The sequence below is a fragment of the Barbus barbus genome (assembly GCF_936440315.1).
Source record: "Barbus barbus genome assembly, chromosome: 9".
Lineage (NCBI taxonomy): Eukaryota > Metazoa > Chordata > Actinopteri > Cypriniformes > Cyprinidae > Barbus > Barbus barbus.
In genome coordinates, this window is record NC_136737.1 from 15577115 (window position 1) to 15596035 (window position 18921).

At 37.1% G+C, this 18921-nt stretch overlaps 1 protein-coding gene across 1 annotated transcript in view; it reads right to left on the minus strand.

Annotated features, from left to right (window-relative positions):
• Nucleotides 1-18921, minus strand: part of LOC306874550 (yjeF N-terminal domain-containing 3-like) — a 35744-nt gene that overhangs the window by 2030 nt on the left and 14793 nt on the right. The window contains exons 2-5 of the mRNA XM_079424684.1: nt 8005-8113; nt 2246-2356; nt 474-587; nt 214-364 (exon numbers count right to left, since the gene is read on the minus strand). Coding sequence (XP_079280810.1) covers nt 214-364; nt 474-587; nt 2246-2356; nt 8005-8113 — 485 coding nt within the window. The remainder of the gene's footprint in view (nt 1-213; nt 365-473; nt 588-2245; nt 2357-8004; nt 8114-18921) is intronic.

Sequence of the window (18921 nt, forward strand, 5' to 3'; positions counted from 1 at the left end):
TTATGTCTTGATAAGCTGAGTCTGACAAAAATAACGAAAACCTTCCTCTGAACTGATTGAGATCTTTTTCACGAAACATGTTTTCTTTTTCTAGCAGGTAGCTACTGTATTTACTGAATGTAACATCTTTTTTCTTAGTGGTACTGCACACTAAAGAATGCCATGGGCAAAATCCCTCTAAAACATCAGGTTGTGTGTTTAATGAGAAAATACCTGAGGGCACGTCCACACTAACGATGGGTATTTTGACCTGTTTAAGAGTCACCAGCATCCCAGCGTAGGGCTCTTTATCTTCCTTGTGGTCGGTTTCTGGTCCCAGGATGGCATCGATCACCAGATTGTAGGCATCATTTAACAGCTGGACCTGGTCGTGGGGTCAGGAAGGATTCGATTAGGATTGACAGATGTCCAGAGGAGTGAACATCGCATTGACATCTCTCTGCCGAGCTTCATTATTCAAGACTGACACATACCTCTGTCGGGAGATAGGACAGGAAAGGGATGTCCATTTTCTCGCACTGAATGGTGAAGTCTTGGTACAAACTCTGAGGAGAACGCTTGGGATAGAAAATGGTGGGCTCATATTCCTACATTAAAGGGAGATGAGGTAGATGATTAACACATTTTTTTTAAAATATGTCCTTTAGTTGTGAAAAACAGGTATGAAAATGTGTTGCCATACATGAACCAGACAGTTCATGCTTAGTGTCCATAAAAGCTTTCTGTTTTTTAAAGTAATATTTTGTCCCCCTGTGGATATGCAGGGGGATTTTTGAGTTCATAAATCACAAAATATAATTACCTCATCATTTAATTTCAGAAGAACATTAGAAGTGATTAATGTGGATTAAAAATGTATCCATATATATGGTTTTGTACACCTCATTTGCTTGGGATACAGGATAAAGTCCATACAGTCTGGATAAATTGCCGGGTAAGTTCATTACAATCCTGCAGTTAAACTTAATGTATTTCTTACATAACATTGGTACGGACACAAGAATCCATGCAGATGTACGGCGGGAATGTATAAAACAGCTGCCATCATGTGATGATCCTCTATTGTTCTTTTGGTTTTTTCCCTCCAAGTTTTTTTATTCGTTCCAAGAATCTTATATTGTAAACTGGCCAAATCTGGACTGGCCAAACTTCACTCCATCAGAATGAAAAGAAGGATAACTTTTACAGAGTGTACGTTTATTAGACGAAAACTGATGCTCCATAAATCTAGCATCACAGAGGAGCATGATGGATAATTTTTTCTTATTGTTTTCTATTTTTTACTGCTTAAATCAGGATTTGGAAATGTTATAAGCTGAATTTGAATGCCACAGTTGTATATAACATCTAACATTTTGTCCTGTAGCTGATAAACAAATAGCCCTTTCCCCCAAAGAATAAAAAATTTGAAGCAATTTGAACATTTTCGGACATATAAACTCAAAAGTGAGATATAAACTTAGAATTCCAAGATATAAACTCGCAATTCTAAGAAGAAATGCCTGAATTGTGAGATATAAACCTGCAATTGCAAGGGAAAAAAATAAACTCAGAATTCAGAGAAAAAAGTCAGAATTGTGAGATATAATTTCAGAATTTTGAGAGGTGAACTAGGAATTGTGAGATAAAGTAAGAATTCTGAGTTTATATCTCACAATTCTGTGTTTGTTTCTAATAAAAAACAAATAAATAAAAAGAAAATTGCAACTTTTTATATTCAAACTTTCAAATCATTCCGTAGCGGAAATAGGCTTCCATATAAATGAGATGCAATGTTTCTTTCAATAAAGATAAACTTAACGGCAACATAAAAAGCATTCGCACACCCATTTTACTTTTGTAATGTGTCGTATTTCTGGCTGAAACAGTACATTCAATAACAAACATTAAGGGCAGGTCTTGATTTTATTCATCAAATTAAATCATCTATGCAGGAGGGGAGGGGCTAAAAACTAAGAGGACTTGATGTCATCAGAATAAAAACTTGTTTCAGGCGCCAAGCAAGCTCTTATGTTTTGATGAACAATTACAAACTAAAGTAAAAATCTATACCACTGGACTGTCTGACAAGTAGAAAAAAATCCTTAGCATTGAGCCAATGACTCGTACACAATAATACCAGGAAAGTGCATTAAGAAAGTAAATAGGCTCAATTATGATTTCATGTTGACTTTAAACAACAATACAGCACCCCATTGGTATTCATTCTTTCTCCGTGCCCTTCGGCACAGTGCTCTATACTTACAAACATGCGCAGATGGCGGGCACACACAAGACCAATGGAGCCATTCTGCTCAGGACCACAAACAACCAGCAGGGTGGGCTGCTTTTTACTCAGGGAGCTCAAAGGAAAAGCCTGGAAAGAGACAGAGGGAGAGGGAGACATCTCAATTCAGTCATATCTGCATTTGCAGAGGTAATGTTCATCAGAATAACCCAGCAACAGTTGCAACAATAGTCAAGAGCTGTGGAGACATTGCCACAGGATGCAGCCTTAAAATAACACACTTTCTGACAGGTTTCTAAACCGGACCAGTGCTGTTCAGATTTTCCGAAGCATGTGCACACTCACAAAACTAAGTCTTTAAAGTTGAGGCATGTAATTTCTTTTACTAAACAGAACTGAATTGTTTTCAAATAGGTTTCCATCTGCTATTGGTCAGCCAAACAAAAATAGCCACGCCCCAAATGCACGCCATTGGTTGAGCTGTTGCTATGCCTGGCTGGTTGTGAAATATAAACAAACAACAATGTTTTGATAGAACCACAGAGCAAGTGTTTACTCTCTCATAAAAGTCTTCTAGTCATCTACGCATATGCTGGAATAGAAGATTGAAGTATTTTATATTTTAAAGTCTTTGCAGTCAAGTTGGAAAGATATTTGTTACTCATTTACCTGATGAGTATCTTGCCATAAAGATGACAATATGAACAGACGAATGAAGTAAAAACAGCAGTTAAGGTAACGTGCATGTTATATTCATCTCCAATTAACCGCCGCTAAAATATGGACCGCGGCACAAGCGTGGGCGTAATTGCAGACTTCCGAGAAAGAGAGGAAGCCAGACGCTAATGAAGCTAATGGCACTTTGGAGAGAAATGATCAGCTGATTTTTATGTTCCATTAGCGAGCTGATGAAGTTTAGATTACATTATCATCGCTGGTTGTCTTAGTCACAGTGCCGGGTGAACAGGAGTTGAATGCGTGTCTGAGTGTGGAAAATTAACGTCTGTCTCCATCTGTTGACATTTTATTGGGAATCCGAGTAGGAAATTTTCCTATTGGCCAAAAGTGAGCTTGTCAATGAAGTTGATTATAATGGGCAGTGTTTGGGAGTAACTAACTAAAGGTGGCAAAGCTATTAACTACATTTTCAGATGTGTGACTGTAGCTAAGCTGTTTTTCAAAATGGTTAAAATTGGCCGGAGGGGAGGGGCTAAAAACGAAGAGGGCTTGATGATGTCATCAGAAAGAAAACTTGTTTCAGGGGCGGAGCGAGCTGTTATGTTTTGAGGAACAAAGTCCAACCCTTGAATGGACAAATATACACAAATTTATTTCAAAATGCCTGTCTTTGTGAGTATCCTTGTAAACAGTCGGTTACTAGTAAAAAGACTAAACGTTTAAAAAGTTATTTTTTTTATTTCCTTTGAATAATGTGCAATGAATCATACACAGTAATACCAGGAAAGTGTAATAAGAAAGTAAATAGGCTCGATTAAGATTTCGTGTCGACTTTACAAAGTGCAACGTATCTGATTTGCGCAACCCTAAACAGAATCATTTTGTATGTTTTACAAAAAGTATTGTAACAAAATTTTCTGTCAAATGTTTTTCTTGGTCACTTACATTACTTTTACAACACTGTTGCACTGTAGTTTTATTGCACTGCTAAACACTGCCGTAGCTACAACAAACTCTCAATATGCTCCCTGGTAGTATACTACACAGCAAACTCTTTCTAGAGCTGTCCCATTGTCAAAATCAAGTGCACTACAACATTCACTACCAAGAAGTTCCCAGAATGCACCATAAAACCAGTTCAAATAATCTGCTAATGATAATGATAAACAAAACAAATGATTTCAGAAAGATACCACTCATGGTGTTATTCAGATGTATTCTTGATAAACACCAGTTGCTGGTTGCGTTATTAGTTTCTCAAAATTTCATGGATTGAGGCCCACGCTAGCGCTCAAAATCATGTTCACGGTAAATGGTATGTCCAGAACAATTACTAAAAGTTCAACCTTGTGATACTGACAATCAATTCATATGAAGCTGTATGAAATAACATCCATTCCCTTTGTCTGTGTTCTGTCCATTTCTTCTTCTCTGGAAAATGACATGGAATGGAGTGTTCCTGAGAGCCGTAGCCAGTGGATGCATTGTTCATTTCTTTTACAGGTCTGCTGCAGCTGTGCTGGAATCCTCCATTCTGTCAACTCCTGCCAGGACTCTGGAGACCGCCGCTCTGATCTGCTCCCGTTCGGAGCCACTGAACCTCTAGATTTCGCTTCCAGCAAATGAGCTCTCTAGAGAGGGTCTTGACTAATTGCTCTTGCACTTTTTACCCTCAACCTGACACACATTAACACCAGAGCTGTGTTTAATTTAGAACTGAATTGAGAAAGCCTTTTAAATTCAAATTAAATGGAGGAATTCGCAAACAGGATGCAGAATGTGAATTTAAGGCAGCAGAATCAGAGAAATGTACAAAGAAATGTCATATAATGATAAGAGGACAAACCAAGGATCAACTAAATTATACTTTGCAACACACAACATGTCCGAACCAGATACAGTGTAATTTGTTCTGTCTACATTTACTTAATGTGAAACTGTTGAGTATGCGATGTCGAGCAGGATTTTGAAGTAATGAGATTTCACAGTGGGCGGGGCTCCTCAGAGTGGCAAAGTGTAACCATTGTTGAAGAAAACTGAATGAAAACGTAATAAATTAAAATAAAAACTGCATAACTGGCAAAAAAAAATTAAATGGTACCAGTTATTAACTGACGGCCATAAAATACTAAAACTACATACAATTCTAAAATTCTATATACATACAATAAATACAAAAAAAAAACAATAATAACAGAGGAAAAACAAATACTGACAACTAAACTAAAGACAAATTAAAAATAAAATGAAAATCAAAAGTAAATTAAAAATGCAGAACTATAAATCAGACAGAGAACTGTTCAATTAGAAAAAAAACTTTAATAAAATAAAAAAATAAATAAAAATCAGTCTTTTTTTTTCATTCTCAAAATGCAATGATTTTTAAATGATATCAGTTCTTAACAAAACACATTAACTTTGGCAGTCCTAAAATGCTAAAATTAAAATGTAGAAAAATTCTCAAAACAAAACAAAACAAACAAAAACTAATACTGAAATAAAACTATCAACGATAGAGTGAAAATTAACAAAAAACTGACAAAACTAAAAAATATTATTATAAATCAAATCTAAATAAAAAGTAAATTCAAAATTCAAAACTATAATAACTGGTGTAGTGCTGCAGAAATCACAGCCTGCTTGTCAGAGTTATACTTGGTTAGGACATGGTTTAACCCAAACCCTTATTCTTTTTAAAAATGTTTTATTAATTTCAAATTTTAATCCAATTTTATATTCTGTTTTATCATATAGTCATGGGAAAATACAAAGAGATCACAGACAGTGTTGTACGAGAGGTAACGTCAGTCTGCATTTTTCACTCAAAACACAAAGAAGGTTTCATGAGCCATGGTAATAAAAATAACTTCCTGATATCTAAAGCAGGGAATGATCACAGACATCAGCCTTGACGGAGCTCAACACCAAAGCACTTATCCCCCCGATGTAGACGGATGACGTTGATCTTGGCATCCACTGCGGTGGATAGTTTGGTTGTGAAATCACAATGTGGTAAAATACAACCAAGATTTGCCCCCCCCATCCCCCTCACACACACAAGCATACTGATGTAATGCTTGTCTCAGAGCTACCAGCCGGCGTGTTTTCTTTAGCTGCAATTTATGGCGACCTCACAGAGGTCACAGCACAGGAAGTTTTGTTGACGCTAACTGTGGCAGCTGCTGGTGACCGGGAGCCTTGGAGGGGCGGAAGGTTCAGTTTGTAAAACACTTCTTAACAAGGGTTGAAAATTCACACAAGCCAAATCAGGAAACAATTTGGGGCTTTAACCGACTCTCAGGTAGGTCAAGAGGAGCCCTGCACTGCCTGTCAGCCTGACTGAATCCAGATGGAATGGTGACCGCAGTAGTCTGGTTTGAGTTGGCCTGGCTCTATCACAACCCTCAGGCCGCCCTGAGACGTAAGGCCCGAGACCGCCCGACTGCAGGCCAGCCACAGACGAAAGACTTTCAACACCTTCAATGACGGTGCATTGGATTTGTCACAAGGGATTTTTAAGGAGAAGTCAAAGTGCAATTTGGAGGTGAATGAACCCGACTGGTGCTGATTTTAGTACTCGAGGCAAGATATAACATAACCCCTCGAAAAAAGCTAAATCACCTTTTTGTATCCCTTTTGTATGGAAGCCTATATCTGTCCTTAGACTAAAAATAAATAAATAAAAGCAATGAAATAAAATAATTGCTATTGTATGTCTTTATATATATATATAGCTACTGTATTTCTACAAAATTTTTTTGTCCCCATAATTGCACCTTTATATCTCCTTATGTGACTTCATATTTCACTTCATATTTTTAAAGAAGTATTACTTTCTGTGACTCATAATTGTGACATTTCCTGTAATTGTGACAATTTCTCATTATCACAAATTTATATCTCAGAAATTGTGAATACCTCACAAAGTGACTTTATATCTCACAAGTGTGCCTTTTTTCTCAGAACTGCAACTGTTTCTCATAATTCAGAATTTTTGAGACTTAATTGCAAAGTTTCTTGTAATTGCACATTTATATCTCAGAAATTCTGACCATTTCTCGCAATGACTACTTTTTTTGGAACAGTAACTATTTTATATAATCGTCACTTTTTTGCGGCATTTCTTGAAATTGCAAATGTCGATATCTTAGTAATTGTAACTTTATATCCCGCATGGTTACTTCATATTTTACAGTTTAGGCTTTTTTGTAGATTTGCAACTGTTTGTCATTATTACGACTTTTTGTAGCTCATTGTGATTTATCTTATAATTGCGACTATTTCTCGTAATTGCAAATTTATATCTCAGAGATTGTGGTTTTATACAGTAACTCACAATGTGAATTAATATTTCGCAGTTGGGGCTTTTTCATAGATTTGCAGCTATTTATTATAATTACGACTTTTTGTAACTCATAATTGCGACTATTTTTCGTAATTGCAACTTTACGTCTCTGAGATATCACAATGTGATTTAATATTTCACAATTGCAACTTTTTACTCTAAACTGCAACTATTTCTCATAATTACAATGTTTTGTAACTTATAATTGCAATATTTCTTGTAATTATAACTATTTCTCATAATTGCACATTTATATCTCAAAAACTGTAACTGTATTACCTAACTGCAACTTTTAATCTCACAACATCATTTTGTTCTTCGTAACTGCAAATTGATCTTGTAATTGTGACGGCATATCTGACATTTATGACTTTATGTCCAACAGACAGATACAAAATCTTTTTTTGTTGTTATCTGTTTTGAAGCGAAAGTGTCAGATTGCTATTCTGGATCATTCTTTAACCCCTTTTCATGAGAAAACCCCCAGAGCAGCAGATGCGGTCAAACCCTCTACAGAAACAGCGAGATCAAATATTTCCTGCTGTTTTCATCATCAAATGCAGCAGGGCCTCGTCTCTTAAGAGGATTGGTTGAAGTTCGGCAAATGTCGACAGATGCTGTGAGCGGTAAATGCAGAGAGTTGCGTAAATCACAGCGATGCTTGTGTACAGTAAATACAGGATTAGATTCAGGATTTAGATATGTTAACTGCCACTTCACAATAATGTAATCCGTGTTCACTTGTCAAACAAACCTTTGTGATGGCAATAGCGCAAGCGTGACCCCATATTTCAATCAGCTGCTGTTGTCCAAAACGATAGTCCCTCAGGAGCTCCGTCTCAACGGTCGCCACCTCCGTTTTACTATAAAAGACAGACAAAGAGACAAAATGCATTGACACAGAGCTCATGACACGCATGGTATTAGCTTACCAGCTGGGACAATAAATAAATCATGCTTTCTGTTCTGGCATGAATGCTAACAAGTGCCAAGGTGGAAACTGGGTGGGTTTGATTACATGGAAACCAAGGACTGCAATAAAGCACCTGACATTTATGTGTGTATTCTGAGCACATTGTATTAGACATGCCATCCATTCCAGGCATGGTGTCTCACTGCCTAATACCTGTTTAGCCACACTCAGAGCGTATGTTACTGGGAGTTTAATGTGGGCTACAGGGAGCACAACGTAATTGTACAGAACAGGCCCTTACTTCACGACTCAAACACGGGGAACCTTTCAATAACCTACTGTATGGTCGTAACATCAGAGCCCCCTGCTGGAAGCACACAGAACTGCTGTCAGGATGCTGAAACTAACTCTAGCCCTAACATTAATGCATTATGAATGAACATAAATTAACACAGTAATACAGTAAATAAACAACACAGTATATTTGTTATGCTAATAAATGCTGTAAAACCTGTTCATTGTTAATAAACCAATCAAATTTTATTTTAAAGTCCCTTTTTTTTCTAATTTATTTTAAAGATTTCTCTATGGTATCAGCTGCTAATTGTTATATTTTCAACATAAGTATAATAAACTAAAAAAAATAAATAAACATTACAAAATAGCATAAAAATAATATGAATAAAACAAAAAGTTTAAATGAAAACTGAAAATATCCAAATTAAAGCTATCACAATATTAATAAATACTATAATATTGCTATAGCATAGTATAAATATAGTACAGTACAATAGTACTATAATGTGTTTTAGACACCTTTCTGTCCTGTGCAACTTGTTTATTTATTGTTGTATTTCAACCCGAGGCATTTTTCCAGAATGTTTCCAAGACAACAGGTTCGCTTGTATTGTGTTTGTTATCTCTTGCTTTAGGCACCAGAGTAAAAGAACAAAGAACCATTATTGATTAATTAATGATTATACATTATTGAGTTCTCTCAGCTGTATGCATGAAGTTCCCTGGTTGAATGCGGCATTTTCCATTTCAATGCAAATCCATTTTCTGTCACTATCTAGTTCTCACGCTTGCTTCAGAAAAACTAATAATGAGTTTACATACAAAATAATAATGAGCTTGTTGTCTGCAAGGACTGTATGTTTTTGATATTTTGGGAAAATTAAAAAAAAAAGAGAAACAGTAAAGTCCATATTTATATTTCATATATTATATTACAGATAGATAGATAGATAGATAGATAGATAGATAGATAGATAGATAGATAGATAGATAGATAGATAGATAGATAGATAGATGGAGTTCTCAAGTCTGTACTTCATCAATCATATTTTTGTCACTGGTCAACAGGCCACTAAGAGTTTACTCAGCTCTGATCATTGCCGTAACCCTCAACATGGGGTACTCCAGCTTTCTGGCATTTACCGTCTCCAATAGAGCTCCACTGCCGTCAAGCCGAGTTTGCAGGGGGAGATTTCCTGGCGTACTGTGACACGGTGATATTTGTAAAGTTCAAGGTCTAGCGCTTTTGATATTTCCGTTCCCATCGACCTATTCAGGGAAGTCCTGGCAACCATATATTCTCAAAGTTCTCCGAAAGATTCCAGGGACAAGATAACGCCCAGAAATCTCAAGCCTCAACCTTGTAATGTTTCCAGATTGTAGAAACTGTTTTTGGCCTGCAAAGAAACCTTACTTCACTTAATATCTCTCGAGCATTAAAACAATTTCAATGCATCCTTGAGTCTTTAGTTAGGCCTCTTTAATGGATCAACTGCAATGAGAAAATCTCACCACCAGGGGACAGCGTGGCTCAGAGTGTTCGTCCAGCATCCAGATCACCCACCAGTCCAAATTGCATATATCAGCTCATCTACAGTCTTAGAAATAACAGCTTCACAAGGAGTTTTTGCAGTGATGCCACAGAAGAACCATTTTTGGTTCCCCAAAGAATCTTCCAGTAAACAGTTCTTAATATTTTTCTTAGTGTGAATAATGTTTTAAAAAACCTAAAAAATATTTTATGTAATGGAAAGCTTCTACACCTTTAAAAAAAATTAATTTTCCAAAAGGATGATTCCATATAAGAGCCATTTTTGGTTCCCTGAAGAAGTTTTCAATAAATAGTTCTTAAAGTTTGAATAGCATTTTTAATAATCTAATCTAAAGAATATGTTCCACTATAAAGAACCTTGTGTACAATGAAAAGCTTTGAGAAACCATTTTGGGTTCCCCAAAGAACCTTGGGTGAACAGTTCTTAAAGTGCCCCTATTATGGGTTATGAAAGGTTCATATTTTGGTTGACATGCATGCAAGGTCAAAAAACACTTTCATTGTCTTATAATATGCATTTATTTATACCTTACTTGCTCAAAGATTAATTTTTCTAGACCCCTCCTTTGCGTGACGCTAGTCTGCAGTGATTGGTCCGATTGGTCTCATTTTCATTTCATCTTGCCTGTGATGCCTGATAAAGCAGTGTTTGTTAGCTCAGTGCTGCTTTCTGTACAGCGTTACCGTGGAAACCGCTATTTCTACCAGCTGCACCAAGTGGCAAAGAATGATTCTGCATTTTCATTCAGACCAAAGCGAAAAGACCAACAAGTGGGCGGACAATATGCTAATGTTTCATGTTGACGTCAACATGAAACAGCTTGAGATTCCTTTTAAAAACGTCTCATTTCAATGATTCAGAGTCGACTCTTTCTTTTGAGAGACAATAACTTTATACACAGTGCACTTTCAGATTTAAAACTTTGCAGGGTGTTTTCATTCACTTAGAGCTGTGTTACACACTGCATGAAAGCTCATTTTCAAAAATTCATAATAGGGGCACTTTAAAAGAACACTTTTTTTGTAGTGTGAAGAACATTTAAAAAATCTAAAGAACTTTCTCGAAAGGTTCCATGGATGTTAAAGGTTCTTCATCGAACCACAGATGTAAAGAACCTTTATTTTTAAGTATGCACCTTTCTCCTAAAAGAACCATTTTTTCTTAGTGTGAAGAACATTTTTAAAAATCTAAAGAAGCTTTTGTGGAATAGAAAGGTTCCACTGATTCCAATAAAAAATCTTTATTTTTAAGAGTGTACAAATGGGGGTTTTCACAACAATGCCACAGAAGAGCCATATTTGGTTACCCAAAGAAACTTTCAGTGAACCGTTCTTAAAAGAACCTTTTTTTTCTCAGTGTAAAGAACAACTTAAAAACCTTTTTCCATTATAAAGAACCTTATGTGCAATGGATCTTAAAGGTTCTTCAATGCAAATTCAACCATCAGTGTAAATCTGATTTGTACCAGAGGCTCAGGTTTGCATTAGCATCTCCCGCAGCATTACTATTCCATAGGGCTAGAGCTAATCGTTGTTGGTCACCCTTACAGCAAATACACACATGAATGCACAGTCAAATGAACAACAGTATCAGCCCGGGCACCCGCCCTGAGAGTCTTCCTAATTTCCCCACAAGGAGCCACGCTATCTGTGAGTCGAGAATTTAGCTGATCAGCTGTAATAACAACTTGGCTAATGAGGTTGTTTACCTCCAGTCTGCTAGCTTGCTCAACACGCAGGATTGTTTAAATGGTTGTGCCTGTTTGCAAGAGGATACATGGATGTTTGTGTTACGCCTTACGCCTATCACAAAATGGGGGATACTTCTCAATATCATTTTGGTAACATTTTCCCTCTTTTTCTTCATTTTCAACCACTGTAATTACCTCAGAACACCACGACAACTAAATAAGCACCTCTCTCATTTTAATCGGTGGTCTTGTTTTAGGGGACTAGCCGCTTTTGACAAGAATCCGGTTTAGAACCCAGTGTTCTCAGTGAGGACGGATTTAACAAAGGAAATGAGTGGGTGAAAACGATGTAAAAGAAAAGTAATGACTATGGAAAACAGGAGAGTGCACTGCTATTTGCATAACTGCCAAACTTAGCGTACGGCCCCTCCGGGCTCCCAATAATGTGATAGACGGAGGGGTTATAGACGGGGGGTGGATAGCCTTTTCGGCACGGCTGACATCTGTTAATTTATTTGGTACAAAATCATTTTCACACAATGTTGAATGCACCCTTTAATGACAGATGATTATATGTGCCCTGGTGTGAATGCTGCTAAGAGCATTTTCTTGCAATTTAATGTAACATTTGAAAAAATAGAAACATGTAAGTGTCACTCTACAATTGTAAATTGTAGTTTTAAATAAAATTAATAAATCATACATTAAATAAATAAAAAATGTGTATGTATGTATGAAATGTAAAATCTAGCTGTATTTCAGTTAACATTTATTTTGGTTTTAGTTAACAAAGACACCCCTGATAGTTTTGACATCTAAAAGTGACCGACAGCATCTGCCTTCACAATTATAAAAGACTAGCAATCTTAAAACTGTAATCCCAGTCAACAAGTACAGAGGTTACTCAAACTGAAGTTTCAAATGCCTTGAATGATTCATGGAAAAAGAAAAAAAAACAGCATCTAATGATGCTGAAGATCCAGGAGCTGAACTCTCGTGTTACTCTTAAAGCAATTAAAAACTTCTAAAAGGGGCCCTTGCTGATTCCTCCCTAATGAGTGTCTCGACTTCCTGCTCATTAATGACATAAAAGCCAGTCTGAGGCATTGGAGAGGAGGAATGGTCAGCAGCGACCAGCGGACAGCTCACTCTAGGACGACATCCACATAAGGTGGCCCTATTTGACCCAGACTAATGCTGGACCACCCCAATCAAATCTGGAATATCACAAATGGTTTGGAAGTAATGAGAAAAACAAAACCAAATGGTCCTTGGAGATGTTTAAAACCGCTGCCATGTGAGAGCGATGAATCAAAAGTACAATTATAATCAAAAAATATCACAAAAGTGGAGAGAACAGTGAGGTAGATGTAGGGAAAAGGAAAAGGAAAAGGTGAGCTGAAAAGAGCAGATATGGAGAGCGGTGATGACACCTAGTGTAACTGTGTCTGAGTCAGCGGACACGTCGCTTTCCAAAGGTAATTTCAGAGCCAAAGAACAGTGGGATGAAGCTGACACCAGCGTTCTGGAACAACTTCACAGTTCTTGGCAGCGAGGAGCCTGGCTTGTCTGACATATGTTTAGAGAGGAGATGAAATATGCATCAAACGTGACACTCTTATTCTAAGATTAGCCTGCGTTTGACATTAATCGAGCAGGGAAGTGTTATTTTACGATGACAGAGAACATATTTAAAGTGTAAAGAGGTATGTATTTCCTGAGCCTATCCATGTTCGACGAACTATGTATTAAAGTGATAAACAAATGCCAGAACATGCCGTCTGCTGTTCACATTTTTCCATGCTGCCTTCCATTTATCCACTCATCATAAACACATCGTATTTCAGACCCACTTCCTCTATTCATCTCTGCCCTTATACCCACCCTGACCTTTCCAAACACATTTCCAGGCCTTAACTGCTAAATACAAATAGTGCAAAAAATACAACAGACTATATAATAGAAAAGATAAATCACCATTTTGCCAACTCATTGCCCTGAGGGCACCTCTATAACCGAGTTGGCTGCACAGGAAGATAACGGGTCTGTGCAGAATTGCCAGATCTGAGTAACAAAACTAGCCCAAAGGCCAGTGAAAACTAGCCGTATGAACCTAGCCGAATTATCAAAACCCAAAACATACCACTTCCATACCTAAAATACATATTTTTACAATCACTGTTGTGAAATACACACACTTTTAACTGTACAGGTTATAAAAACAGTCATTACGGAGCTCAAAGGAGCTCAAAGATTTTCTACCAGTGACCCTTCCTATAAAAAAAAAAAAAACTTGGCAATCCAGATTTGTCGGGGTGTTGATGGCACAGTGGATAAGACACATGCCTTTGGTGTGAGAGACCCGGGTTCGAATTCACTGTGAGACACCAATGTGTCCCTGAGCAAGACACCCAACCCCCTAGTTGCTCCAGAGGCGTGCGACCTCTGACATATATAGCAATTGTAAGTCGCTTTGGACAAAAGCGTCAGCTAAATGAATAAATGTAAATGTAAAAATGTCTGTCTAAACCAGTGCTCAGAGTTTAGCTCCAACCGACTCAATTGCTTGGAAGTTTCTAGAATGGTTGGAGCTGGTATCTACACTAGCCTTCTACACACTGCACGATTTTCGGCTTTCCCAGATGAAAGATCGGAATCGTGAAACAATCGTGGCGATTTCTGTGATCATGGCTCCTAATTGGTGTCGTACAGTGAGAGAGGTTCAAAGACGGCTGTTGTCACTGTCTTGCGGCCAAAGATAGCCTGCGATCATTTTATAACAATGTCAGAAATTCAGCATGCTCATATCACAGTGTTTACTGCAACGACCCATGTTTATAATAATCAGAACTTTCCATGGCACTAAAACTTAAAACTGCTTACCTCAACCTCTTTTAACTTCCTCTTTCACAACTTCTGTTGAAAATGTTCAACTTCAAATTCTTCGATTCAGGTGAATATCGCATACTCTTGGCAATCACACTGCCCAATGTGAATTTGCATCTATTTGCGTCTTTACATTGAGTTTGTATGTAATCTCCTCACACAAATAAATAATTAAATTCACTTTTGGTGTGCACACACCATTAGACCACTGGTCTGAACTTTCCTAGCTTTTGCCATCATTTTTACGTTTTTAATTACAACATACTGACAAAAAGTAAGATGAGAAAAAACATTGCAAAATATTGACTGACAATGTGCTAACAATGCATTTTTTTCTTGAAGAAAACTAAATATCTAGAAAGAAGAGGATTGTTTCAAATAATCCACTCATAGTCAATAGTTTCGGAACCCACTTGAATTGCACAAACTGAAGCCAAACAATGAATGAACATTATTAAATTGAAGTGCTATGCTAGAAGGCTACCTAAGCCACATAAACTCACCCAAAATGCGAGTTCAATACGATATATACATGACATAAACTTAATATTACAATTTAAATTTGAACAAAATAATGCGAAAGGCACATGTGAACTTGAGGTATGTGCTAGAATGTTGCGTCATGAATATGCTCTTTGTCTAGCAATGCACCAAAATACCAACAACAAAAAAACAAAAGCATGAAGAACATTACAGAAGCATTACCAACCCATTCTCATGATAAAATGTAACTATTTTATGAGGTGGCAATTTCGTATGAATTAGTACACTGTTTCACGTAATGTACAATTTTTTGAAAAAAGAAAGCATGAAGGTCCACCTCTAAATTTAACTGTCAGTGGATCGAAAACAGATCGTACGAAAACATACAAAGGAAATCATACAAACTCATACGAATTAACCACGAATATGTGTTGACATTTCAATAGTGTAATCATAATGTTATTTTAGGAGCTTTCCACATTAAGCTGTCACATTATGTTAAATGTTAATACATACTGACTGAATTCTAAGGGTATTTTTGTCAAAAGACAAAAACTATGACTAAAACTTTAAATACTATTAAAACTGACAATGCTCTTCAAGAAGCTCTTCATTCATATCAATGATCAAGAAGAGCAGATGGTTACAGCAGGTCTAGTAGAGCGTCATTATCTTGGCCTGGTGCATCAGAAAAAAAACTTTTTCAAAGATTAAGATCCACAGTGCTGGATTTATGGCAGCGGTGCTTGGACTGGTGACAGGAAGGCCAAAGCGACAATGATGACAGGAATGATTGACAGGAATAACAGGACTAATGTTCCATAATGCAAGAGAATTATGATAAATAAGTTCTTGCCAGTAATGTAATGACATCCATATTGTAGGTATCATCCTCCCCACTTCTGCATAAAAAATGCATACCGCCCCTTTGACCCATAAGTCCTCCCTCATTATGCATTTCAACTGTCCGCTGGGGTGTACGGGATCCAGAAAACTAGGCACACCTGAAAATGGTATAAGGCCTCGGCCTAGCTGGCCAGCTCACTGCACAATGACTTTCATCTGGCCAGATGAACCGGTAAACAACAGCAGGCTACATCGGAGCTCAAATCGTTTTTTGAAAGCATGAAAGCAAGGAGCTACTTTAATGCCTAAGAAAGGATCACGTTTCGGCCATTTCCCTGGGAAAAATCAATAAACGGGTCATAGGCATCGTCTCAAGTCCTATCGCTGACCTATAAACTCATCTCCACAACACTTTGGATGGGCTTGTTAACTCAATTTTGAAACCCATTGCTGAGGCGGCTTGACTTCCCTTCCAAAATGACAATAATACATCAACCGTTCCATTTTTGGAGCTCTGGGAATCTGGAGGAGAGCGTTCATGAGCGGCCCTGTTCAGCAGCCAGTCAGCTCCGGGACGGCTGCCCATCACCATGGCAGCGTTTTTTTGGTGACACGGAGGCTTGATTTTGATGGACTGCATTTGGCACCGGGGAGCGACTTCAGGAGAACTTAATTTGGAAGCTTTACTCAAACACCCGCAGTAAAATACGATCTTGAATAATAATGAAAGTTCCATCGAGGCATGCTGCGTTTTAACACAGGCCGTTTAGTTCAAGTAGACCAGACAATGAAGTACTGAGCAGCAGTTCGGCTTGCCAAAGATGGAGAGACCACGAAATGTGATTAGCAACCACAATTCATGGCTTAAATCCATTAGTTCCCTTCAGCAGCATTACATCAAAGTGGAACTTTTTCGACGGTCATGTGCTTATGTAATTATGGCCTCTGCCAGTTGGCAGTTTCTCAAGTAATCGTGCCCAACTAGATATAGCGAGAGGACCACAGGAGACTGTGCAAGTGAAGGAAACCATGGTAACGGAGCAAGTCAGGTCACCGAACCGACGGTGCCCGCAGACAGGTTGAAGGATGTAGAGAAGAGAGAGAGACTGAAAATAGGAACGCAGGTACAATCCTTCAGGCCCAATTAAAACCGCCACATGGCTGAACTGGAGTTCCACAGCAAATGAAGAAAGTGAATATGCAGCGTTAGTAACAGATGTGTTTAGCCATAGATATGTTTGAATAAAATGCCCTGTGATTATTTTTGAAGTGCAATTTAACAGGCTAATTTAAGGCAATAAAACAACTGTGACAGCCATCTGTAGTAATGCAGGATGTATGCAGTGTGAAAACACTGAATCATATCACATTAATTAATTGTGGAATCAGTACAACTTAAGGTTAAGGTGTTATCTTTTAGCATTTTGGAGTGTAATCTAATGACAAATATGCTTAGAATATGAATTAAGTTTCACGCCTGACTGCTTTTCGGTGATTGCAGCACTCTAGAACAGAGTATGTGAGTTACGATTTTGTGTGACGCAAGGACCATTTGATAACTAAGTCTTATGATAAGTCTTAATTTGTATGACATGGTGAAATCTTAAGAAATTATATGAGAAAAAATATAGGCTATGCCTAAAACATACAACCTTAAACTTAAATCTAACCAAAAACATTTGTTAGTCTAATGAAAAGTCACAATTTGTATGAAATCTAACTTTACCTTATGAGAAATCTTACAACCAAAATTAATCAATTGTACGAATCATAAGAAATCAAACAGAAAAACATATATGACAACACAAACCAAAAAAAAATCATTAGTAACTTCTCATGAGAAATCAGAATTCATTCCAAATGGCAAAAATAACTTAGTCTAACTTGGTCTCCTTAGAAGTCATAATTCGTATGAGATGGCGAAATCATAACTAATAAAAGAAAACAGATCTGCACACTGTTATTCTCCCTTTATTCAAAAAAAGTTAAAAGTGGCAATGTTTCGGTCAAAGACCTTCATCAAGCAAACACACGTGAAATCATAAGAAATCACACAAAAACGTACAACCCAAATCTAAACCTAACCAAAGAAATGCTTTGTTTTTTCGCAAGTTAGTCTTAGTCATAGAAAAGTCATAAATTGTACGAGATCGTAAGAAATCATACAGAAAAACCATGACAACCCAAACCTAAATCTAACCAAAAAAAAAACAAACAAACATTTTTTAGTAACTTATCTCATGACAAGTTATAATTTGTATAAAATCATACTAACCAAAGCTTTACTTAGTCCCTTTAGAAGTCGTAATTTGTATGAGAAGGCAAAATCGTAAGAAATCGCACAAAAAAGAACGAAAAAATACTCAAATCTATACCTAATTTTTTTTTTCTCCACAAGTTAGACTGACTTAATCTTATGAGAAGTCATAATTCACAATAGATGGCAAAATCTTAATGAATAAAAAATAATTCAAACTATTTGAAAAGCAGTTCATACTAAAACATACAACCTAAAAATGAGCCTAAAAGTGAAGCTGATTTTCGCAATCTCGTAAGTATTATTGAGACACATGAGAGTGTATTACATTACATTGCTTAGTTATTTTCCTGGGAGAGAAGCTTCACAAATTCAGCCTAAAGAAATATGCAGTATATCTTCATTAGGATGCTGCCTTTCATATTCTCAGGGGATGTTCACTGGTTTTATTTTTCGAAAAATGAACTGGAACACAGTGGTCTGAATAGACTGTAGAACATAAATAAAGGACAGCAGGAGCAGCTTCTGCGTTTTCGCACAGACCTCAAGTGTTCCCTCAAGGAAATCGCAGATACATGACAAGCTAAGCAAGCCAATGTATTATAACTGACCCCAATCGGCCATCGCTATTTATGCAGTGATACTAATATGCTCTTTCCCCGGGCCTGCTCAAACAACAAATGTGTCATTACGATGCAAATGATCTAAAATGAGTGTCACGAAAACATGTCCAGCTCACATTTCAC